The sequence below is a fragment of the Macrotis lagotis genome, chromosome 4 (genome assembly GCF_037893015.1).
Source record: "Macrotis lagotis isolate mMagLag1 chromosome 4, bilby.v1.9.chrom.fasta, whole genome shotgun sequence".
In the NCBI taxonomy this organism is placed as follows: domain Eukaryota; kingdom Metazoa; phylum Chordata; class Mammalia; order Peramelemorphia; family Peramelidae; genus Macrotis; species Macrotis lagotis.
In genome coordinates this window covers 248,590,174-248,617,134 of record NC_133661.1, presented here as the reverse complement: position 1 = coordinate 248,617,134, position 26,961 = coordinate 248,590,174, and the positions used below count along the sequence as shown (strand labels likewise).

Sequence of the window (26,961 nt, the reverse complement as noted above, 5' to 3'; positions counted from 1 at the left end):
CTAGAGGGTAGCCCTGGAGGGTGTTATCTTTTCAAAGGTACAAAGTTCCTTTCTAAGAAACATTCTCAAATGTTCCCTTACTAATCTGGACCTTGTAGGAGTGTCTCTTCACTCTCAATTCCATTCCACAAACATTTATTAAATGCCTACCATCTCAAGGACAAAGGACAAATTCCACTTCTGACGCTAACCTTGTGATCTTGGGCAAATTACGTTGCCTCTCTCTTTTTGTATAAAAGGATTTATTCTTCCCTACATAATTCATAACTGAGTAAGGGAATTTCCCTTATCTGGTCTTTCCCCACCCGAATTTCTTTACCATCATCATGATATTGGTGGCATCAGATTTGGATTCAGAGTCAAAAGACTTAAGTTTATACCAGGTTTTTCTACTTGATATGTAAAACAAGAACAAATAACCTTGTTTCCATGAGCCTATATCACTATTTTGATAAAATAAAGGCATTTGACTAGGTGATCTCAATTGTCAAGTTCTAGATCTGACAGTCCTATGTGCAAGGTGGCATTGCTTTAAGTTCTGAGGATAAAAAGACAAAACTAAAGGGTTATCATTCAGGAGCTCATATTATCCTTGAGTAGGGGGAGGATATGAAGTATCAGAACTAGGTAGAGTGTGAATAGAATGAAAGAGGACAGATGTAGTAATGAAGGAAAAATAGATTAAGAACTGAAGGCATCTCGGAAGGCTCCATAAAGAAGATCTCTCATCTGAGTTAAGCCTAAAAGGAAGAAGATTCTTTGAAGGGGGAAGAGGGAGTACTTTATAGTTTTTGTGATTTCATGAGGACCAGAGATGCTATGTTGAGTTCAGGGTAGAGCTAGTCCAACTTGATTGAAGTAAAAAAGACTACTTTTAGTAAAAACAAACCAAAGACTCTAATGAGACCAGTATAAATACTAGTTTCTCTTTCTTGTATTAAAAGTAATTCTTGCACTAAATTGCAACTTTCATATTTAGTTAGGTCTCTGAGAAGACTACAGTACCCTTCTATCTTTTAAAGCTAAATCCTCTTCCAGATTCTTGGATTAGCTCAGTTGCCTGGGTTAAGTCTGGTGGGCAGAACACAATCCCCAGAATCAAAAGCCTTGGCTTGTTTCCCTCAATTTGCTTCTGGCTCACTGTTTGATGTCCAACAGGACATTTCAGGAATCTCTCTTTCACATTCTCTACTTATAAAATAATGAAAGTCATTCATGTCATGTTAGCTATTCTCAAATTTATAAGGATAAATTAAAATATTCTTAGTCTCTAGGTCATTGCTGGGTTATAAGCAAGATTTGTATGGAGGTGTGTATATATATAAATATATATAATATATATTCTGGTTCATCATTGCTAAAATATGAATAAAATATGCAGAATAAATATGCTAATGTTTGCTATGCAATTGGTGGTGATAGCAATCTAATCTACTGAGATAACAGAGCAGCAAACTATATTTTTGTATATAAATCTATAAAGTTTAAGTCCAATAAAACTCCTTTATACTGTACTTTGCTATCTACCACACAATCTTAGATACAACAATCACATTTCCCTGAGTAGTCATTCTTCCTTCTTTCTATAGGAGGTCAGTACCTGGCTCATTATCTTATCCTTTTGCTGATAAATAGGAGATCTTAACATCTATAATGATGTTCTTTCAGGCTCTTGAATCTCCCATTTCCTGGTCTGTTTAAATTCCATGACCTTTCCATTTCAGATACACATAGGAGTAGTCACATCCCATATTTCCACAAGCGTGTAGTAGTTAGAACTCTCCTGGAGTCAGGAAGACCTGACTAGGTTATTTATTTAGCTGTGTGAGCCTGGGCAAGTTACTTAACTGCTGTTTGCCTCAGTTTCATCTACAGTAAAAGGATAATATCACCTACCTTCCAGGAGTTTTGTGAAGATCAAATGAGATATTTTTAAAGTACTTTGCAAACTTTAAAGCACTATGTCAGCTGTTGCCATAACTATTAATAAGTCTTGGTTTTTTTTTTTTTAAAAACCCTATCATTTCTCTATCTGACTAAAACCTTCTATTATTCCATCTATCTCTATGCCTCACCCCTACTAAACCTAATTTTTGGTCCTCTTTGCCAAATTCAGTCCTTCTCCTCAGCATTTTCTCATGGCATTATCCCGTCACTTACTTTTCCTTCTTTTCTAATCTCTACACTATATTTAGCCAGCTCTATTCTACAGTACCCTCTATTATTAAATCATTTTCTCCCCTGCCCTCTCTATCCCTTCTCTGACTTAATTTTCCTTTTTAAAAATAATTCAGCTCAACGTTGTCCTCTCTTTTTGAATCTCTGTGCCCTCTGTCCTATTGCTGATCATCCCTTGTCAAACTTCAGTTCCAGATTGTTCCACTATTTCTTTCCTATATTTCTACTCATGCAGTACTGAACTGAATTAGAGAAAATCATATAAAAATGAGGAGCACATTATAAATTCACATATCCAACTTTACTTGGACCCTCCCAGAAGCAAAGCAGTCCTTTTATTCTTAAATTGATTATCTTATTAATTATCTTCAAAAGCTATTCCAGGGGTGGCTAGGTGGCGCTGTGGATAGAGCACCAGCCCTGGAGTCAGGAGTACCTGGGTTCAAATCCAGCCTCAGACACTTAATAATTGCCTAGCTGTGTGGCCTTGGGCAAGCCACTTAACCCCATTTGCTTTGCAAAAACCTATTTAAAAAAAAAAAGCTATTCCAAACCTTCTCTTCTCTCCTCAAGTCTTACAAAACTTCCCCTTCAAATACATATGAAGGCCTAAGACATGTATAACCTGACTGAGATAGCAGTCAGGTAGAAGGAAAAGTGAGAATAATCAACTTTAGAAAAACTTTGAAGAGAGAATCAGTATCTAGAAGGGGTATGGGAATGAAGGAAAAAATATTACATATTTCAGGAGATGTGAGGTAAGAGGTCACTAAATGGGGCAATTAATTTTTGCTAATTTTAGAGAGAACAGGATCAGTGATAAGGTCATTCCTCATAAACAGAATGAAAGGAGAAAAGATAGAAGCAAAATGAGTAGACACTTTTCTAGGAGTTTGGCTGAAAAAGATGAACTATAGAATGTAAGTTTGCAGTGACCATAAGATTTCATGAGAGTTTTATAAAGTTGGGGGATAGTTGGGAATATTTATAATCATTGGGGAAGGAATTAGTATATTGAGCCAAAAGTTCAGAGGAAAAAGAAGGAATGATCAAAGGTAATCTTCTGAAGTTTAAGAAAGAAATGAAATCAAGGATACATGAAGAGGGCCTTGGTCAGGAAGACCTTTCTTCAAAGAGCAAAGAAAAGGATGGGGTAATATAAAGGAGTTGTAAGATACGAGAAAGTACTTAAATAAATATCCTCAGATTTTCTCAGTGAAGTACAAGGATAAGAGGGATGAGCAAGAGGGAGGCTTGAGAGAAGATTTTGGAACATAACTGTGGGAAATGGCCTAGAAAATTAAGAGTCAAAGGATTCCCTTGCTCTGTGTATTGAGAGCCCAGTTGAGATTAGATAACAAATTAGTAGTGGACCCAGTCAGCATGGTTAATGACTTTCTCTTGTACTGCTTATTTAGCAATATGTGAGTAGGAGCAGAGAAGATAAACAATGGGAGTAACCTAAATTGGGCTTTGCCAAGCCATGTCATAGGACAAGGGAACAAGTGATTTGAGAGTTGAGGATAGTTTCAAATTGAACTGGTTCAGTCAAGGGTCAAGAATGGGACCAAAGAAAAGTATAGTCAAAGCTCAGGGTGATAGCCTGGGAAGGTATTGAGAAGAAGGGACTGGAAGTCACAGTGAGAACAAAGATAGAAGAGTAAAGCATAAATTGAGAAGAAATATTAGATTTTTATCAGATAAGGAAATTTCTGGAAATGGAGTATATGTGGACAAGGCTAAAGCAAAATATGACCATATCTATGTGTAAATGAGTTAGAGTGGAGATTCATGATAGCTAAATAATTGAAAAATTAGGACCTTTGATGTCAGTATCTATGTTGAGGTCTCTAAGTAGGAGGATAGGCTTTTGGGATGGAGAAGGATACTATGAGCCAGGCATTGAACTGGCTTAGAAAGGAGGGAGGATATCTTAGGATCCATCAGAATCCGGATTGTATGATCAATTTGTATAGACTGAACCTTAAAGGAGGAAAGATTGCCTAGTGATAATGGTAGAGAGATTGAAGTTAGCAAATGGTAGTGGGAAGCAAGGAGTATTTTGACTCTCCCTCTGGGACCAGAGGATTAGGAGGTATGCAAGAAGATGCAGCCAGTGCAATAAAAGATGTCCAGATACATTTTAATTTTTGGTATAAGGGGAGAGCCAGTTCTCTGAAAGTCAGAAGCATAAAGAGAGGGGGTCTAAAATGAAGGAGAGTTTTATTAATTATGGAGGAGTTACAGAGAAGATGGGGAAGAGGTGGGCAGATTCTAGACTGCAACACTGGAGAGGCAGAGTTGAGGTGAGTAGAGATGAAAGAATGAGTCACAGGGGTTGAAATGTGAATTATTAATTCTTAGGTAATTGGGGATTCTCTATCACTAGGACTGGGAGAGTAAGGAAGGATAGGAGTTGCTAACCTTAGAGGGAATGAGTCTAAGAAGAATTTCATTATGTAACAGCTATACTGATAATGACAGATGAGTAGAAAGTTTCAAGTTATGACTCTTTTGACATCTTAGTAGGGTTAAAGTCTCAGCAAATACATATTAAGGAAGTTTATCTAAGGAAAAGAAAAGACTAAAAAGAATACAAGGAAGCAGAAGGAAATCTGCACAAAAAGAATGTGTCAGAAATTTGGAGAGCAGAAAAATACTCAAAAGAAAGAGGATAAGAAGAAATATGGATTTTTTGAAGCCTTGTAAAACTGGAGACTTTTTCCATACTTTCTCCCTAGAGCTGAATTCTCTGAGAAGGAACCAGTCAGCACAACAGCTTAGGTTCTTTTTCACCTTTTTTGATTTATAGAGGATACATCAGAATGCAGCACAGTGGAGATGGGTTGAAGGTAGAGAGCCATATATATATATGGCTCTCTACCTATGTGCATATATATATATATATATATATATGCACATAATCTCTACCATACCCAAGAATTGCTGCCATATCCAGGAGGACATGGAAGTTGCATGGGTTCACTCATGAGGCTAGAGGACAGAGTTACTGAGTGAACTTTTCTAGATCAAGAAATGAAAACAGCTATGGTAATTGTGGAGGATTAAGAGTTACTATTGAAGCATAAAGATGCTTTGTGGCACAGGCTGTCATACTCTCACCCATGTGACCTGAGAGGGAGGTTCATTGGCAATCTGATTACCTAAATTCTACTTAGAGGAAAGGAGATTTACCAGCCAAGTGATGCTAGAATTTAGATTTTTGACCAGAAAAGGGAGATATTTTTTAGTGGTTCTAATGTTGACAGTTGCCTTTTAGATAATTTTGAATGTTCTTTCTGATCGTTAGAGAGAAAAGGAATTCCTTAGTAGTATTCATCTTAAGAAAAAAATAGCCACATCTTTCCTCAGTCCCATCATATCTCCAAGACAGAAGTTCATTAAGGGACTAAAGTCACAACAAGGAGGGGGAGCAAGGGATCTGGAACTTGCCTTCTCTACATTAATTGCTTATGAGTTACTTTGAGTGATTTATATGTTTTCTATAAACTCATTTATTTTTTTTTGTTGGAGAACTAGTCTTGGATTCAGGAGGAAGGCAGGTCAAATCTGACCTCAGACACTTGCCACTTACTAGCCATGTGACCTTGAGCAAGTCACTTAACCCTGATTGTCTTGCATCCAAGGGCCATCTCTAGTCATTCTAATTCCTGTCTCGCCACTAGACCCAGATGACTGGAGGAGAAAGTGAGACTGGTGACTTAGCACAGCTTCCTCACTCAAATCCAGTTCATGTGCTTGTCATGGCATCACCTTCGTGATGTCAAGGTCTTCAAAAATGAAGGACAGACATGTTTTCTATATATTTAAGATCTCTTTGTGAGTCTTATGTACTTACTATATTTTGTTTGGGATGAAACAAATATCTGATATTTATTTGTTTTGTTCAATAAAGCAATCAGCAAGTATTCATTAAGTACAATGTCTCAGATACTGTGCTAAACACTAGGGATACAGGAACTAGCATGAAATAACACCTGTCCTCAAGGAGCTTTCATTCTGTCACTGGAGACAATGTATAGGTAAGTCTATCATACATGCATACATACATATATAATATATACATATTCACATATATTCTCACACACTTAATAATTACTTAGCTGTGTGGTCTTGGGCAAGCCACTTAACCCCATTTGCTTTGCAAAAAAAAACCCTAAAAAAACCCACATATATTTATGTAGAATACATAAATATATGTGTTTTTTTTTGTTTTTAGGTTTTTTATGTAGAATACATAAATATATGCATAAAATAAACAAGATACTTTTGGGAAATAGGACACTAAGAACTGAGGGGATGAAAAAAGTCTTCAATATAAAAATTCCAAAATTTCTCCCCTAGAATTCCCAATTTGGGAACATTGATGTCTGTGCTCTGTGGTTTCTTGTCTGTCAAGAGAAATGTATTCAGTTTTCATTTTTTACCCTGCTGAGTCATTAAGAAATCTAGTTAGGCTTGCTTCATCCCTGGCCTGTGATAGTTTAAATCAATGGGACCTTTGAATATGGAAACCAACAATGAATTGGACTCTGTGAAGAGGGAAAATGATGAGGCTCTTGCTGGCTTCACTTATATTCTTGGCTTTGGAAAAATCTGCTAGACTTCTGGGAAGCTGTAGGAGGGCAATTTCTTGTGTTGGGGAGTATCCTCAGGGAATCTGAGGCAATTGACAGAAGCAGAGTGAACCTTATTTAGATTTGATTCGGGGAGAGTTTTTTGGGGTTTTTTTTTGCTAATACCACTTTTTCCTAGCTTATCACAATAAACTACTAAGATTCAGATTGCTTTTCCTAAACTTCTTATAGACATGTTTTTAACCAAGGGCATCTCTGTTTTGCTACCTGGCATTCCCCAAAGATGAATGTTAGCATCAAAGCTGATGTATGCCAATGTTAAGATACACTGGATAATTTCCTCAATTGAGGGCTAGAAGTATGTTGCTTGATCTTTTTTCCTTAGGAAGGAAAAAAGTATTTAAGTGCTTTTTAAGAAATATTTTCTCATTTGAGTCTCACAACAACCCTGGGATGTAGGTGCTGTTATTTAACCCCATTTTATAACTGAAGAAACAGAGGCAAATAGGTTAAGTGACTTGTTCAGGGTCACATACTTAGTGAGTGTCTGAGGCTGGATTTGAACTTAGATTTTCTAGACTTTAGGTCTACCTCTATATAAACTGAGTGATTTAACTACTGTCTGGAAATATCAGGAGTTTGGAATCAGAAGAGCTGGGCTTCACTTGCAGTTCTGTGATTTGCTATTTGATTTTCACTTAACTTTTCTGAGCCACAATTTCTTAAGTCTCATTTTATACTATGTATTTTATACTATTTATCTTATACTATTTGCCACATACATAACCTGTGTTAAATACTTTGTGGCCATAAAAATTTCTGAAATATGAGTTGTCTTAATGTTGACTGACTTGTTTGTGAGATATACCCCAACTAACATTCCTGTCAGGGACAGCCCACAGCCTTGGCATGATTTACAAGGACTTACGCCGTGGATGAAGGTTCTTTTTGTTGCTCAAACTTAGCTTCTGTCTGTTTTTGGTAGTTGGAGCCACATAATTTGTGTGGTTGGGTGACACTTACAAAATAGGAATCTACTGGTTATGTTTAAACTAGAAATTCTTTAGATTTAGTGTCCAATCAAAAAGGGACAGTGATACAGCATACCACAGTGACCAGATTTGTATGGCTGAATACAGCTGATAGTCAAGCAGCAATAGAAATTTTCACATTCCTAGCACTTTGCTATGGGGAATATAAAATATAAGAGAATAGTTCCTATATTTTTAAAGGAGGCCCCCTTTTAACAACACCAATAAGATCAACAAACTTCTATGTGATAATAGTTTTTCTATTAGTATATATTGTTTGGCAAAAATGCACAATCAGTAAATGCTTATGTAGCACCTAAGTGAATAATGAAATAAAGATTTCTTTTACTAAGATTTTAAATGAATTTGCATTTTATTAATTGGGAAATTTTATAGTATTTTGTTTGTTTATTTATTTATTTTTAGATTTTTCAAGGCAATGGGGTTAAGTGGCTTGCCCAAGGCCACACAGCTAGGTAATTATTAAGTGTCTGAGCTCAGATTTGAAGCCAAGTACTCCTGACTCCAAGGCTGGTGCTCTATTCACTGTGCCACCTAGCCGCCCAAAATTTTATAGTATTTTGAATGTCCTAAGCTGCTTCCTGATGCAAACATAATGTTCTTTCAGTGATGCTGTGTGGGTTTAGATCTTGGAACACTAAAATTTCAAAGTAAAATTTCAGTTAACTCAAATAATATTAGAGAACTGTGAGAGGCACAAGCAGGCTAGAGCATATTTTCCTAATAAATGGCAATACGTCATTTCTGTAAGGTAGATGTTATTATTAGCTCTATTTTATAGATGAGGAAACTGAAACTGAGAAAGTTGAGTAACTTGCCCAGAGTCACATAGTCAATAAGTGTCTGAGGCAAGATTTGTACTCAGATAAGGCTAATACTCTGTCCTCTGTGCCACCTAACTACCTACATTGACTTAAGTTCAAGAGGTGGTCTAAGGAATGTTATTGGGGAAATGTATATTTTGAAAAGGCAATGGGATGAGTTTGTGGCAGCAGTGAGCAATAACTATTAGATGATGTTAGAGTGCTCCCCTGATTGTCATAAAAAAGTTAGAAGGAAAGCCTTTGGCACAGTGGAAGAGTTATAGAAGCACATGGACAAGATTGGCACAGGATGAGAAGATGGAATACAATTGTGATTTACACCAATGGAAGGAGACACACTTTCTTTTGAAGTATATGTCATTAAACACAAGAGCACACACATATGTGTTTATATATGTATAATGGAGTTATAAGTATATTTACAAAGCACCTTATTTATTCAACCTGTAGAAAACATAAATATTCATATACATCATTTAAGTTTAAAATAGCACTGAGATATTTGAGATACCCTTTTTTGAGTCATTTAATGAAACAAACCCTTTGAAATAGATCCACCTCTCCAGTATTTAGCCAACAGAGTATTTAGCCAACAGAACAGGAACAACAAGTATAAGACTATATAAAATTATTAAAGAATATAGTCTGAGGGGCAGCTAGATGGCAGTGAATAGAACACTGACCCTGGAGTCAGGAGAACATGAGTTCAAATCCAGTCTCATATACTTAATAATTACCTAGCTGTGAGACTTTGGACAAGTCACTTAACCCCATCACCTTGCAAAAATAATAAGAAGAATAAGAATATAGTCTGATTATAGTCTAAGTGCCTAATCTAGCAGGGGAAACAAAATGCAAAGTTGAAAAGTTCCATGCAACAAAAGATGCCATTAGGCAGTATATTATTTTATATTTATTTCTTTATATAAAGTATATTATTTTGTGCATATTATTTTTGATATGCAGTATATTATTTTATATTTATTTATTTATATATCTTTACTTTAGTACAGCATGAGTGGTATAGGCAATGGGTTCTGTCTTGCAGCAACATCTCGCCTGTCTGAGAGTTAGGCTAAAGGAAGAGAAAAATTACAAAGCAAGGAAGCTTTGGGGAGAACAGAATGACCTTTCTCTGGTTTTCAACCTATGTTTCCTAGCATTCTTAAAGTTTAGGCTGAATCAGAGTCAAGGACTGGGATTCCCCACTGACTTCCTGAGCAGTCTTGGCTTCAGCACAACCACTGCCACTGCCACTGTTGGGCACTGTCCCAGATGGATCAGGAAGAACTTGGCAGTAGAGTAATGGAAACCAGCACTGTATTCCCAGAATTTGCCAAAAGACCCAGTGATTTGGGCCCATGCAATTGGACAAATGACAACTTTTTTCCTTTTGTTTTTAGAAATTTAACTAAGTTTCTGAACCTGTGCCTTGATTGAGTTCCATCAAATCCTAGGAATTTCATGAGGTCCCCTAGATTTGCTGCCACGCTGTTAGCACTGAACTAGCATTCGAGGAGGAACCTTAGTGTATAAATAGAATGATTTCAAAACCTAAGCCTAGGGGAATAGAATCAGAAAGCTCCATTATTGTATACCATGAGGTTTTTTGCAAGGTACTGCTCAGCATTCTGGATGACTTTGGCCCTCAAGTTCATGATCACACTGATACATTATATTTTGAACTCTTGATTGTTTCCACTAATGGTTAAATGGCTCTATTGTGACTTCGTTCTTTGATTCTTTTGTTACTTAGTTCTAGGGATTCCCACCACTGAGCAACTTTCAAATAGTTCAAAGTTATTTTTGTCATTCAGAATAGATCCTCACTGGGCTAGATCCTTTTTTTAGGTCTTATTAAAATTATTCATCAGTGTCATTGGAGCTTTGTCCCAAGACACTAAAAGGAAGAAAGCACTAATATTTAGCACTTCCTCTTCTAGCTGCATGTATCTACTAGAGTGATTAATTTTATACTCAGAAGAAGATTCATTGCAGCTCTGTTATTTGTTAATTGTCATTTAATCTCTTGAGACTCAGATTCCTTATATATTATTCGCTTTTTAGACAAATAGTGCATTGCCATATACAAAAATGCTTTTAGTAGTTTCATATGAATATGAGTTGTCTTGTCATTGAATAATTTGTTTGTGAGCAAGACCATAACCAATACAGACTTGTCAGAGCCAGCCCACAGTTCTAGTCTGATTATAAAGTCTTAGTATATGAATGAAGGTTCTTTTACTTTTCTCATTCAACCAGATTTGCTTTCATTAATTGTATAATTTTCACAAGAAGAATTAAAAAGTTGTTTGGAAAGACATTTTGTGCTACTTGCTCCAGAGCAATTTGAGTTAATTGCCTGAGGAGTCAAAATTGCTAGTTACAAGTCTGTATATGATAGATAACATACATTTTGTTTGCATATATACACATATCCACATACATATATTTACATAAATATGTATATATTTAGATTAATATATGTTTATATAAATACATATGTATACACATTTATATTAAATGGCTTAAATAATGGTACTACTAAATGAGTGTTTTTAAAATGTCCAAATCATATAAGAAGTAAATACTGAAGTAACCTTTTAAGGGACATCAGTATTCACTAGGTTTAGCCTTAAAATAAAGGGAGCTTTATTCTCTCTAATGGGAGCAGATGTATTTGCAAACTTAGAGTGAAAATAATAACTATAACAATTCAGAAAGGCTCCAAAACACTTTGAATTTTCATACATAATCTTCTGTGTGTGTGTGTAAGAGAGAGAACAAGCATTTAGCATTTATCAAGGCCTACTGTATACTAAGCACTGTACTGAGAGCTGGGAATACAAAGAGGCAAAAGGCCATTCCTCCTTTCATATTTACATTCTATCTGTGTGTTATTTGTAGAATAGGAACTTGTTTTGTTTTGCTTTTAACCCATGTCAATATGAATTTTCTTTGATAATAGCTGACCTACAGTGTTCTTGATAGAGTACTGGCTTCAGAGAAAGAAAAAGCAGGGTCCAGCTCTGCTTCTGACAGAAAATTCTGTTATTGGGAATTCCCCACATAGGTAAAATCACAGAACTAATTCCTTTCCCTATAAACAGATAATAGAATGTTCTATTATAGGATTTACCTAGCTACATCAAGAAGCGCTCCTTGATGTGTTTTTTAGGTATGAATATGTCATTATCTGGTTACCCTAGTTAACTACACAAAACTTTCTGATTTTAATTCAGTTCAACAGATGGTTGAATCATTGAATAAATGAGGCATCCCATACCTGTTAATTGCTTTGTTCTTAGGTGAACTGTAAGTACACATACATACACACCTCATCCTAGTGGTGCTTTTTTTTCCAAAACACATATTGTATATTTGTTATGTATTTGACATTTTTCTATTTTTTTTTATAATTCAACTTTGCTTTTGAAGCAAGCCTGTCATATGAAAACTGAATGAATCGACCTCCAGGATTTTTCCCCATCATTTGGAATGTGGTAAAATTGAATAGATGGCTCAATTAAAAAAACAGAATTTTTGAGTTCCAAGATTATGTGAAAACTTGGATGCATCTCACAATTTAACTTGGGCCCCATCTGTTTTTATTTCAATTTGTTTGTGAGGACAACTGGATGTTACTGCGGTATAAAGGAGCACATAGTAGGTGTCTAATATAGTATAACACTTGGCACATGAGACAAGATGCAACAAAAAGATCAGTCTAGAAAGTCAAATGAGAGGGAATGTGATTCAGTAGAAAAAAGAAATGGGATTCAGTAATCTTGAGTTACAATCTTTCTCTGCTAAGGTAGAATGTACCCTCTCTGGCCTCATTAACTCAGCGGTAAAATGAGAGGTTGAGAGGCTAAAACAAAGTGCTCCTAATTGCACTGATCTCTACACTGATCAGATCTGGCTTCATTAACTCATCTGTAAAATGAGAGGTTGAGAGGCTAAAACAAAGTGCTCCAAATTCCACTGATCTCTACACTGATCAGATCTGACTTCATTAACTCATCTGTAAAATGAGGGGTTGAGAAGCTAAAACAAAGTGCTCCTAATTCCACCGATCCCTACACTGATCAGATCACATCTGTGTTAAATTATAGACAGCATCATAGTTTTTGTTTTTTGCCTGAAGCAAGAATCTCAAATTGTATCCTCCTATCACTCCAGGTAGTGCAGTGCCTGGAGTCAGAAAGATTTGAGTTCATATCTGACCTCAAGACTCTTGCTGGTTAAGTGGCCCTGGGCAAGTCACTTCCCTTCTGCTGAACTTTCTTCAACTGTAAAATGGGGATAATAATAACTCCAAGCTCTAGAGTTGTTGGGAAAATCAAATGAGATAGTATCTGTAAAGCACTATATAAATATTAGCTAGCATTATGAAAAGGGGCAGCTCAGTGGTACAGTGGATAGAATGCTGGGCCTTCAGTCAGGAAGACTGCAATGAGTTCAAATCCAGATTCAGACACTTATTACCATCCATTATGCCACAATCTTGAAAGACTGGTCAAAGAAAATCAGAATATTAGAAAAGCACCAGAAATCTCTCCAAGCCAGAGCAGCTGCCCTGAAGAATAGAAGAGAGTGAGATAATGTCAAGATTATTATTCTCCCAGAAGAACATGATGAAATAATTAAAAATATATATACATTTCTGGACATCCAGGATAGATCACAGGGAAAAAAGTGAGGGGAAATTTCAAGGAAAGAATTGACCTTCAAAGTCAAATTTCATATTACATTTCAGATTAAGAGAATGGTAAAGAAGAGAAATGGGTCAAAAATCTGAGTTTGGAGGTCAGATAAGAAAGGGAAATTGTTGCTAGATGGAGGGTGGACCTAAAGTTGGTGAGATCTGAGTTCAACTCCAGCCTCAGACACTTACTGTATAACCCTGGACAAGTCTTTTAATCTCCACCTGCCTCACTTTTTTCTTCTCTAAAATGAGGTTAATAACTGAACCTATTTCCCCAGGATTGTTGGGAGGATAAACTGAGATAATGTTTGTGAAGCACTTTGGAAACTTTAAATTGCTATATAAATGTGCTAGGTGTTGTTTGAATGGAAATTAAGGCTGAGGGAAGGGTTAAAAACATTTTTCCCCCAGGAAAAGGGAAATAATATAATTTTAAAATTGAGTAGAGGGGTCCCTAGGGAAGGAAAAATTTAAGTTGCAAAAAATTTAAGAAAAAATATATATGTAACATGATCCTAAAGGAGGTAAAAGGAAATAATAACACATTTATACAACACATCATATGTATGAATTTGATCAAATGAGACCAAGGCTCTAGGTCACATGGTTAAATTTTAGGGCCTCTTCCTCTGACACAGTAGAAAAGGAGGAAGTTGAGTAAATATTTGGGCAAATTTTTAAGTGTAGAAATGTAATGGGAACTCATTTGAAGAGGTTCAGTCAATCAATGAAGTCAGAGGCAGGTTCCTCTAATAAGAGGTCAGTAGAAATTGGCTTTGAAAACAAGTTTAGAAAAGGCATTCCAGAGCTATTATAAAGTGTTTATAGAGATTCAATAAAAGAAAATAATAGAAAGACTAGCAACATTGAGTATCCAACTAGAGCAGGGTGGGGAACCTCCAGCCTGTTACCAATACAATCACAAGAGAGACCTGAAATCAATAAATCTAGGAGCTTTTTAGGAACGAATTAATTAAATATTTGACTAAATATAGCCCAAGAATGTAAATATTCAAATGGTCCTTAGCAAAAAAAGAAAAAGATTACCATCCCTCAACTGCAGGGAAGTCTAGTTTTGGAACAGTGGCTAAATTCCAGAGCTCCAGTATTTCAAAATTTCAAGGTCTTGAATTGAATCAGTACATCCAGAGTTCTACTGCTATGAAACTCAAACTCAGGGACCTGACAGCTTAAGCAATCGCATGTGGACTCCTATATAATGGGAAAAACTGTTGCTTTGTAAGACAAGAGACCCAGAGTACTTATTCTGGTAAATCATTTCAGGTCTCTGAGTCTTTGGTAAAATTTTAAAAAAGAGTTAGACTTTCTTTTTTTAAATTGTTTTTATATTTTAAAGATTTTGTTTATTTTGAGTTTTACAATTTTTCCCCTAATCTTACTTCCCCCCCACAGAAGGCAATTTACCATTCTTTACATTGTTTCCATGGTATACATTGATCCAAATTGAATGTGATGAGAGAGAAATCATATCCTTAAGGAAGAAAAAGTAAAAGAGAAAAGAAAATTACAAAATAAGATAGTTTTTTTCCTAAATTAAAGGTAATAGTCCTTGATCTTTGTTCAAACTCCACAATTCTTTCTCTGGATACAGATGCTATTCTCCATAGCAGATAGTCCCCCAATTGTACCCGATAGTTGCAGTGATGGAATGAGCATGTCCATCAGGGTTGATCATCACCCCCATGTTGATGTTAGGGTGTACAGTGTTTTTCTGGTTCTGCTCATCTCACTCAGCATCCGTTCATGCAAATCCCTCCAGGCTTCCCTGAATTTCCATCCCTCCTGGTTTCTAATAGAACAATAGTATTCCATGACATACATATACCACAGCTTGCTAAGCCATTCCCCAATTGAAGGACATTTAGTTGATTTCCAATTCTTTGCCACCACAAACAGGGCTGCTATGAATATTTTTGTACAAGTGATGTTTTTTATAATTTTTCATCATCTCTTCAGGGTATAGACCCAGTAGTGGTATTGCTGGTTCAAAGGGTATGCACATTTTTGTGGCCCTTTGGATGTAGTTCCAAATTATTCTCCAGAAAGGTAGGATGAGTTCACAGCTCCACCAACAATGTATTAGTGTCCCAGATTTCCCACATTCCTTCCAATATTGATCATTATCCTTTCTGGTCATATTGGCCTAAGAGGTATGATGCTTTAATTTGAATTTATCTAATAAGTAATGATTCAGAGCAATTTTTCATACAATTATGTAAATTGCCTTTATGTATCCTTTGACCATTTGTCAATTGGGCAATGGCTTGATTTTTAAAAATTTGACTTGGTTCTCTTTATATTTTTAGAAATGAGTCTTTTGTCAGAAACATTAGTTGTAAAAATTCTTTCCCAGTTTACTATATTTCTTTTAATCTTGGTTACAGTGGTTTTGTCTATTCAAAAGCTTTTTAATTTAATGTAATCAAAATTATCTAGTTTATTTTTAGCGATGTTCTCCATCTCTTCCTTGGTCATAAACTGCTTCCCTTTCCATAGATCTAGCAGGTAAACTAAGGAGTTAGACTTCCAAAGTTCTTTTTCAGTTGCAAACATCAGATTCCACTGTGATCTTTGAAGCATCTCTTGTGTGATCATTATTAACTTTGTCATTTTATTTTCAGGGAAATAGCAATTTAAATATCAGAATGTTTGAGAGTTTATTTTACATTCCATGTTTTGACCTTCATCTTAAAATAGAAAACAAAACCTTGTCCTTGTTTCAAAAGTAATTCTAACCACAGAATAATATAATTAGCTTCTTTTGTGGAAGGGATCTTAGGAACTATATTTGCATCTTTGCCAAGAAACCTCCAAATGGGGTCGTGGAGTTAGACAAGATTAAAATGACTAGAATATCAATAGCCAAAAAAGTAGAATTTTAGAGTTTAAAGGAACCCAGAGTAATGAAGTGATTTACCTAAGGTTACTGAACCAGCTAGAAGCAGAGCTGGAACAAAAACCCAGGTATTCTGATTCCTCCTGTATGTGAATACAGACTACATGTAGTCTCTCTGCCAAGTCTAGAGTGTCCTACATGGTCCATGGTTCTCAGTCACTTAAAAGGAGACAGAATCAAGAAGGAACTGAAAGTTGAAAACCTAGGAGACTAGAAGGATCTTGATATCTTTAATGGAACTAGAGGAATTGGGAAGATGGATGAGTTTGGGGTGAAAATAATTTAATTTCAGCCCAGTCATGCCTATTCAGTTTGTGCTGCTCATACTTTAATACTAAAAAATGAAAAAAAAATGTGTGTTTCTTGGGAAGCAGTGGGAGGGAAATGTTGCTTACTTATGGACCATAACCCTAGAGCACAGAGTTTTTCCTTGGGGATTTCTACAGTAGCCAAGAGATAGAAGGGGCAGGATATAGGGATCCTATGGAGAGTGGGAAGAGAACAGAAGAATTTTGTCTATGTAGCTTCTGTTAGTTGCCTGAGTTCAGTTAGGTTAAAACTATCCTATAGGAGGGTGGAAGTGGGAGGGGTTGGAATAGAAAACTGGTACAATTTTGTTAGAGTTAAGCCCTCTATGGATTGGTTGAGTCTACTATGTACCAGGTACTCAGGATGAGATATGGAAAAAAACAGTTCCTGCCCTCAAGGAGCTTGCAGCCTTATGGGGGAAGACAGCAAACAAAAAAGGGGGAAGTCATGATGGAGAAGTCAGAGAAGCCTACAAGAAAAGCAGCTAAGTGGGAAATGAGGAGAGAGTGAGGGTGGGGTGCTACTAATATTGCCACCCTCTGCCCAGTTTATCAACATCCCTTAGGATCACGCCAAGGTTTTTCATTAGGATTGGAGACTATTCTCCTGGAGAATAGGATCATCTCCTGAATACACTAATTTTAATCTTTTTTGCCATCCATATGGATGGGACTTGGATATCAGGGGATGCATTTTGTTTTATTGCTTTTGTTTTTTGTTTTTGTTTTTTAGGTTTTTTGCAAGGCAAATGGGGTTAAGTGGCTTACCCAAGGCCACACAGCTAGGTAATTATTAAGTGTCTGAGACCAGATTTGAACCCAGGTACTCCTGACTCCAAGGCCGGTGCTTTATCCACTACACCACCTAGCCACCCCTCAAGGCATGCATTTTACAAATGTTGCTTCTGTTCATAACTTCCTGTTGTGAACCCAGGTACTTAACAGAATTTGTAGAAAAATATCAGAAGTCATGAAATTTATTTGGAGACACATATGGACTTTGACATTTAAGTCTTGTGCCTCTCCTTTTTTATAATTTATAGCAAATGCAAACATTAAGTGGAAAATTGAAAGCAAAAGAATAATCAAAGCTGTATTTATCTCATTTTGCAAATAAAAAAGCCATTCTCCCTTTCCCCACTAAAAAGATTTAAATTCTTAGACAGTGGGGACTGTTTGGTGCTTTATTAATTTGTTAATTTGATGACTGAGGAAGGGGTGAAATTAGTGTGTTAAAACAGGTCAAATATGACTTTCAGTAATTGGTACCTGTGTCCCAAGAACTTCCCCTTTTTCTTTTAGCTCAGGAACAGGTGACAGTTCAATTCAAAGAGGATTTTCCACTTCTTACTTGTGCTTATTTGAATTCCCAAATCTTTACTTTCATCTTACCTAGTGACCCCCAGTTTTAGTGACCATATGAAAGCTGAATCAATCAATTAATCAAATACTCAACAAGTATTTATCACGTATTATGGATCAGACACTGTCCTAGGTATTGGGGTTACAAATTCAATGTCTGAAACTATTCCTAAAAGCAGAATTTATTCTCCAGATTTTGAAAACTATTTTGAGACAATCACATAGTTGGAAGCAGAGATGTGCTAGTTAATATTTAAAAACCAGCTCCCGATTCACATTAAACACACACACATATGTATATTTGTGTATATGAGTGTGTGTGTGTGTGTATGTGTGTGTGTGTGTGTGTGTGTATGTGTGCCCACAGCAGACTTTTCAGGTTAATCTGTATTATTAACATTTTCTTTATAATGTTCTTAAATGTAAACAATCAACAAAAACAAAAATCCTGTTTTGTAGCATTGTTAATTTCCAAAGTGTAAATGCTTATTCTGAAACATTTAACCATCAGTTCTCCATGATAGAAACTGGTTCCAGGATGCTCTTTATTGAAAGTGATTACAGAGGTCAGAAAGAACTGATAGGTTAAAAAAAATTGTCTAATGTTTTACTAAAATCTAGATAAGTGATATCTATAGTGTTCTCCTGATTTACATCTAGTAATGATAACTGGAATTTTTTATTTTTATGGAAGCCTGAGTCATAGTGGTCTTTCACACACAGCAATGAAGAGATTGTTGTTGCTATTTTGGGGGATAGGGGTGGGGAGAAAAAGAACTGAACTGTGATTTCATTCCAATAAAGAAACTCTTTTTACCAATGCAAATTGGTATGTGCTTTGCAATTTATAGACTACAGAGAATTACCTTGGGCACATTGCCCAGGGTCCTGATTCTTCTTCCATTTCTTTTTTTTTAAATTATGCCAACCTGCCTCCCATCAGTACATGAGAACTGAAAACTGTTTCCGAAATATATCACAGGTTCCATCATGTCACATAATCTCACACTGTCAAATGTTAATGTAATCGGCCAAAAAGGAAAAATAGAAATCAAGGTCAGCATGCCCTTTAAGAGTTCATCCTATCTCTTAATTCTCTAGAGGTCCTTAAAATGGATTGCAAGGACAAATGAATCTATTATGTATCTCCACTGTTGAAATTTGAAAACCTGCTTAGGCTTACTTCCTGATTTCTGCCCTAAAGTCATCAACAACTTTCAAATATCTTTTTAGAAAGGAGCTGTGAGATTAGTTTCTCTTTTGGTCTTGTGTGTCTAACTCTGAATTAAGATGATTATGACTGCATGAAATACTCGTAGTCATATGAAAGCCATACTAGAGGCCTGTACCATTAAGAAGAGAAGCATATTCTCAGATTTAGTTTCTTGCAAACATATGTTTGCAAGTACACATTGTGCATTTGTAAATGTGAGCTATTTGTGGATTACAGTTGATAGCAGCCTTGGGAAACCTTGGAAAGAATGATGAATTGGATGTCAGGTGACTTGGAATTTGAATCCTTGTTCTGTCATTTACTTCTTGTGTGAGTTCAATCTCTCTGAGTCTCAGTTTTCTCACCTATGAAATGAGGGGTTTGAGTTGTTGACCTATCTGTTACTTTCAAATTCAAATTTATAATCCTAAAATTGTTTGCTATTTAAGTACCCACCAGGTTCTTCCTGGGTTTTTTTTGTTTTGTTTTGTTTAGTCACTGGAATTAAGTTTCACTAGTTTAGATTTTAACTTGTATTCATTAAAGTTCTTGAATTTAGATAAAAGCTTTATTCTTCCCTGTAGCTCCCTCAGTTCCAGTTTTATGATCAATCCTTAGGTTGCTTCAAGGAACCAGGGTGAACTCTCTCTTGGTAGAAAAAGATGGCGATATCTCTGCAGTTTTGAATCAATGGTTTTTGAAAGTCACTGTGCCTCTGGTGATAAGATGATTCAAACTTAGCAAGGCTGACCATTGAAAGACAGTCATATCCAGGGCAGCTAAGTGGTGCAGTGGATAGGGCACTGACCCTGGAGTCAGGAGGACCTGAGTTCAAATCCAGTCTCAGATACTTAATAATTACCTAGCTGTGTGACCTTGGGAAAATCACTTAACCCTATTGCCTTAAATAAAAATTTTTTTAAAAAAGACAGTCATATCTGTTCCATATTCTGAACCCATACTCAAACCTTTTCCAGATTGGTTGGACCTGCTAAAGTTTGTGCTCTGCTGTAACATCTTCTGATAAACATTGCCACATTGAAGTCTATACTTATTTACAATAAGTCACTTTTATAGAGTACTTTAAGGAATAAGTTGTCTAATTATAATAAATAAAATACAATAATAATATCAATTATTGTTTAAAATGTTTTATTCTTCTTTCTAACATGATATCTGTCCCTTTTCTCTTCTTGCAGGTCGGTATTGCCTTAGGATTCTTGATTCCTCCTATTTTGGTACCCAACATCAATGATCAGGATGAACTGGCCCACCACATTAGCATTCTGTTCTACATAACAGCAGGTGTGGCTTCCCTGCTCTTCATCCTTGTCTTCTTCAGTAAGTATATAAAGCTTAATCTAGTAAGACCTCCCCATTTGAGATGTGAAACTGTTGGTAGAGAGACTTGTGAATTTAGCTGCCAAAGTATTACAACCTGGACCTAACATCCTCTGGAAAGAGAGTACTCAATTTACTAAGGAAGTATTGATAGCCAGATGACAACATACCTGAATAATCAAATAAATACCTGCTATTTTCATGGAATAGTGTGGACTCAGCTTCAAAACTCTGTGTGATTGATAATGCCAAATACTGGAATGGTTTGATAGAGGTTAGTTTCTATCTTCTCACTTCAGTTTTATTCTCAGTTTCCTTTTGGAACAGAATATAGTCCTCCCTTCCTTGTTATCACTAAACTTGGATTTAGTGGTTTGGCTTGGCATATTATTAAGCTTTTAATAAATGCTTATGGCTACAGACTTCTTTTGAAGTCTTTGTAGTCATCTTTTAAAAGATGAAGTCTCATTTATATTCTATTCTTAAACATGTATCTCTGTCTCTTGATTGTCAGCAAGTCTTTGGCAGTGAGACAGATTAAATGAATTCTAACATCAAGGGAAAGTTGTTTCATGGTATCATAGATAAATCATTGGAAGGGAGTTGAGAGATTATCCAGAAGAGTGATGTTGCTTGATGGACACCTGGGAGGAGGGAAGGTAGAGCAGGAGGAAGAGATCTTTTTGAGGTGGTGAGCCCCAGGAGTTCTTCTGTTCACAAATTGGTGACTATATATATATTTTCATTTGATGAGTGGAAAGTAAAACTTGAGTAAAAAAGCAAGTGCCAGATTTTTTTTTTGGTTTTTTCAAGGCAATGGAATTAAGTGACTTGTCCAAGGTCACACAGCTAAGTATTTAGTATCTGTAGTCATATATTGTAGTTATGTTGAGTCAGGTCCTCCTGACTCCAGGACTGATGCTCTATCCACTGCTCCACCTAACTTCCCCTAAGTGCCATATTTTCAATGTCTAATTTTCACGCAGTTAGAAGATTCTGACATTTTCAGTAGACAGTCATCATCAATCACTGATTTTTCTGGGTGATTGTTTGTTTTTACCAAGCACTGATGAAAATGATTGAGTAAAGAGTTTAGAAATCTAGACAGAATTCTAAGTTGTAATCTTATAAACTTGTCCTTGCAGAGAGATGTTGACTTGCCCTGTATTCATTTTTATTTTTAAAGGAGAAATGAATAGGATCATGCAATGGTTGGTTGGGTGGAAAGTTAGCTGAGACTTTTCCTGAAGAGTGAACAGACTGAACTTTGAAGTCAAGGTTTCTGAGCACTTTCTGGGTGAAAGGTCTGTTCTGGTCTTCTAAAAGAAAGTATATTCTTGATTTCCAGGGTTTCCTTTTACTCCAGATAAACTTGAGAGATAATTCAGAGCTATATTTGGGTGTTGATTTTGGTAGGGAAGGATCAAATTATTTTTTTAATACAAAGCTAATCCTTTTCATTGAAATTCATAAGTCAAACAACAGCTGACTAAAAAGGTAAATTATATTAGTTACTTGACTGGGTTGGATGGCTAGACCTGATTAATGAATTCAGTTAGTGCTCTACTGTTTTGATTATTGGAGGAAAGGAAGGGGGTGGAGATTAGATAGATAAAACAGATCAATTATTAAAGGTAAGCAGTGGGTCATACAGATAGGATAGTTTCTACCCTCAAGGAGCTCACCCTCAAATGAGGGGAGATTACACATCTGGAGTGCTGGGAAGGAGGTTGGAGAGTATGAAGGGTATCTTGGTTAGAGTAAGGCAAGAGAGCTGCAAGAAGAATAGGGCTGAAGAAGAAAGAAAGATATGGTGAATTATTTTGCATTTACTCCAACATTTTGTATCAGAAGATAAGCACTTAAGAATTCTTTATTAAAATTCCTTTTAGATTTTTTGTGACACAAATATTGCACCCTGTTTATGAGCAACTTCTCCAAAGGACCAATGCCATGCACTCTTGCTTTTGCTTTCCCTGCTTCTTTCATGAATAATTGAGTAGCACAATAGAGTGATGAGCCTTGAGTCAGGAAAACCTGAGTTCAAGTCTTGTCATGGATTCTTACTAGTAATATGATCCCAGGTAAAGACATTTAACCTTAGCCTGCCTCAGTTTTCTAATCTGGAAAATAATAACATCTATTATTGTGGGGATAAAATAATATTTGTGGAGCACTTTGCTAACTTTAGAATGCTAGCCATCATTATTATTATACATTTTAGTTTCATAACTATGCATTTTCCTCATGATTTTCTGGTGTGTTATCTTGTTATTTATTACTGGGATTCTCAGTTCTCCAGACTGTTGATTCTGTATCTTAGGGATCCTGCCCCTCTGTAAACTATGATAAATAATTAACCATGGACAGCATTCTTTAAACCGGAAACTGTGAGGAGCTACAGGAGTAGGCTGTTGGGAACTCTTCCAGAACTAAATCCTTCCAGGGCTATGCTCATTCTGTTCCTTGGATGAGGCTATTCTTGTTAGTGTGCCAATTTCAGCTTTCATTCAATATTGTGGTTTTAAGGAATTGGTTCAATCAATTTACGAAGTGACTATATATAAATGAATAAATTTATTAGATAAATAAGACATTAAATGATTATTACATGCAACACACTGTGATGGTCTCTTGAGGATACAAAAATTAAAAATTATGTAGTTCCTGCCCTCTGGGAATTTCTAATCTTCTAGGGAAAGCATGACATTCATATAAACATCATACAATGTAGAAGGGTAGAATAGAGAGCCAAAGTCTTACAAGAATATTTGATGAGTGATATCATCAAGGATAGTTTCAAGAAAGTGGTGGTACATGAATTTTAAAAGAAAGAACGAATTTTAATAGGCATAGATATGAAAGGAATTTAGGTAATGACTATGAATAGAAAGAGGTGAGAAATTTTAGGGCATGATTAAGTGTAACTAATGGTCCTTGATGACTAGAATGTGTATAAAGTGTGAAAGGGAGTAGACTACTATCAGACGAAAGAGATAGTCTAGAGAATAGACTGTGGAGGGCTTTAAATATTAAGTAAGGAGTTTGTCTTTCATTATGTGAACATTATGTGTGGGTTACTGACTTGTTCATTCCTTTCTTCTTTTTTAAAAGTATTCAAGGAGAAGCCCAAATATCCCCCAAGTCATGCTCAGTACTTGAGCTATAGTATGGAAAAACAAAAATCTGCTTGTTTGGACACCATTGGCCGGCTGATGAAGAACTCAAATTTTGTGCTACTCCTCATCAGCTATGGTAAGGTTTAAAGGCAATCTTGTAATCTACGTCATCCACCCAATCAAAATCCTACTACTTGTTGTCAGTAAACCTATAGGCCACATTCCATTCTTCCTCAAGGAATGTAAAATGTGGTTCATGATATTTCTCTCATGACCATTTAATCACTTCATTCCTCAACTCTCACCTCCCCCAAATGAACAACACCTTCTTCTTTTCCTCAACTGAACTAGTACCATTCTGTCTTCTTTAGAGTCCCTTGCCCCTTTATCAAATTGCCGCTTGCACAATTGCCAACTGACAAGCTTCATTCCTAAGGCACTCCTGTGAATCACTACCTTCCCTTCTACACACTTGTTGCAAAATGAAGGTGGAAAAAAATCATGCAGACATTTTGACTGACTTCACAGATTTGTGTTACATAACCTCAACTGGGCTTTCACTGCTGCAAGGTAACCCTTCTACCTCTCTAATTAACTCACTCTCTAACTCACAAAAGAAGCACTTGCAAACTTTTAATTCCTCCTCAAATGTCTCATGATTCCCTCTCCCTCTCACTTTTCAACTTAAAACTTTCCCTCATATTTTATTAAAGCAATTGAGACTTCTTTCTGAGAGCTCCCTCTTCTCTCTTCCTAATTATTCAACTGCCTTCTGTCATTATATCCTTCATCCCATCTCACATGAAGAGGTAGTCCTACTGCTTACCAAGACAAACTTCTTTTTTTTTTTTTTGCAAGGCAATGGGGTTAAGTGGCTTGTCCAAGGCCACACAGCTAGGTAATTATTAAGTATCTGAGGCTGGATTTGAACTCAAGTACTCCTGACTCCAGGGCCAGTGCTCTATCCACTGTGTCACCTAACTGCCCCCCCCCCCCGACAAACTTCTTTAACTGTACAAGTGATCCATCCTTTGTCAACAGATTGCCTTGTCTATCCACTCTCTCACTTATATTCATTCTCCCTCTCTCTACTGGCTACTTCTTTAATGTCTACAAGCATGCCCATGTCTTTCTCATTCTCAAAAAAATCCTTATTTGACCTTTTCCCCCTAACTCTTGTGGCTAAACTTCTTAGGACCAATTCTAATAGGTACGTTCTCTTTCCTCTAACTCTCTATTTTACTCTCTAATGTCTAGCTTTCTGCTTTATCATCCAACCAAAATTGTCAATGATTCTTAATTGCCATTTCCAAAAGTTTTTCTTTAATTCTCATCCTTCTTGAGCTCTCTGGGAATTTTGACACTATTGATCATCCTTTCCTTGACATTATTTCCTTTCTAGGTTTTTGTGATACTGCAGTCTCTTATTTCTTCTAAGCTTCTGATCTGTCCTCAGTCTCCTTTGCTAGATCTTCATCCAGATCATGCCCATGGGATACCTGGGCCCTCTTCTCCTCTCCCTCTGTACTGTTTACTTGGTGATTTCTTCAGCTCCCATAAATTGAATTACTAGAATGATGATTCTCAAATTTACTTATCCAGGCCTAACTTCTCTACTGATTGACAATCTTAAATCTCCAATTTAAACATTTCCAAAACTGAACTCATTATCTTTTCCCCAAAACCCTTCACCCCTTCAAACTTTCCTATTATTGTCTAGCGCCCACCTTTCTTCCAGTACCTCAGGCTCAAAACCTATATATCATCCTCTTCACTATCTCTCACCCCATATCCAAGCTGCTACTAAAGTTTGTCAGCGTTATCTTCACAAATATCTTCCACATATCCCCTTTTTCTCCTCTGGAACTTGCTGCCTGAAGCCTTTCCTCTTAAATCTTAGTGCCTTCTTTCTGAGAAAGCCTCAGATTATTTTGTTTGTAGTTATCTGCATGCCTCCCAAATTACACTATGTAAGCTTCTCTAAGTACTGAGAACTAGAGATACAAGAAGAGGCAAAGACGGTTTCTGCCCCCAGGGAGCCTACAGTTCAATGGAGAGAGGAGCCCATAGTCTAATGGAGAGAGGAACTTGTCTTTTGCTTTTCTTTTCCAGTGCTTGGCAAAGAGTTGTCACTTAATAGATTTGAATTTACTGACTGAATTGTAGCAAAGAAAAACGATTAAGTGATACCAGGTTACATAAGGTGATACCTGACATTGAGTATAATAATAATCCATACCTTCTTCTCACTCTTGGATGGAATTCTACTTCTCTACTCAAAAGGAGAAAATATTATCTATCATTTGTGTTCTTAGATTCTAACTGATCATTATAATTAATCAGAATTTGTGTTTTTAATGTCTTAATTTGCACAATGCTGGTCACTACATGTGTATTGTGTTGCCAGTTCTACTTGCTTTACACTGAATCAAGTCAAATGGATAATCAACAAGTTGACAAGAACTTTTTAAGAGCTTACTCTATGCCAACTCCAGAACCAAGAAGACAAAATACAAGCAAAAAAGAAAGTCTTCTCTATGTTTCTTTGAATTCTTATATTGTTACTTATGGCGTATTATTATTATTTCACTATATTAATTATCATAATTTGTTTAGCTATTCTTTAGCTCATGAGAACTTGATTTTCAGGTATTTCCAGATTTTGCTATCACATACAGTATTTTTGTCTATGTGGATCCTCCTTGGGGTATATTGTAGTATTATTGAGTCAAAGGGAATAAATAGATTATAGTGATTGTTCTTATATAATTGCAAATCGATTTAATAGAGTATTGAACTTGGGGTCAGGAAGCCCTAAATTAAAATCCTACCTCAGACATTTACCCTGGGCCAGTCTCTTAACCTCTCTCAATCTTAATGACCTCATCTGTAAAATGGAAAGAGTCATAGCACCTTTCTTAAGACTGAATCGAATAATATTATACAGATGTGCATGCATATTCATATAATATAAAAGTATGCATACATATATGCACACATACATAGATAATATATATATAGAGAGAGAGAGAGTGAGAGAGAATGCTTTACAATCTTTAAAGTTCTATGTGTTAGCTATTATTTTTAGCATGCCCATCTTCTAACTGCTTTTCCAACTTAGATTATTTTATTATCATTGCTAATTTGATATGTGTGAGGAAAAAAAATCTCAGATTTAATTTGCATTTCTCTTAATTGGGATCAGTGTACATAAGGTTTTTACATTGTTTACAGTTGTTTGCTAATTGCTTTGACCACTTATTTACCTGATGATAGGTCTATGTCTTAAATATTTTTGTGAATTCTCTATATGTCTTAGACTTTTATCAACCAGTCAGCCA

At 36.1% G+C, this 26,961-nt stretch overlaps 1 protein-coding gene across 1 annotated transcript in view; it reads left to right on the top strand.

Moving 5' to 3' along the window:
- FLVCR2 (FLVCR choline and putative heme transporter 2) overlaps window positions 1–26,961 on the top strand; it is a 71,759-nt gene that overhangs the window by 19,455 nt on the left and 25,343 nt on the right. Inside the window, exons 2-3 of the mRNA XM_074235684.1 lie at window positions 20,360–20,501; window positions 23,616–23,756. Coding sequence (XP_074091785.1) covers window positions 20,360–20,501; window positions 23,616–23,756 — 283 coding nt within the window. The remainder of the gene's footprint in view (window positions 1–20,359; window positions 20,502–23,615; window positions 23,757–26,961) is intronic.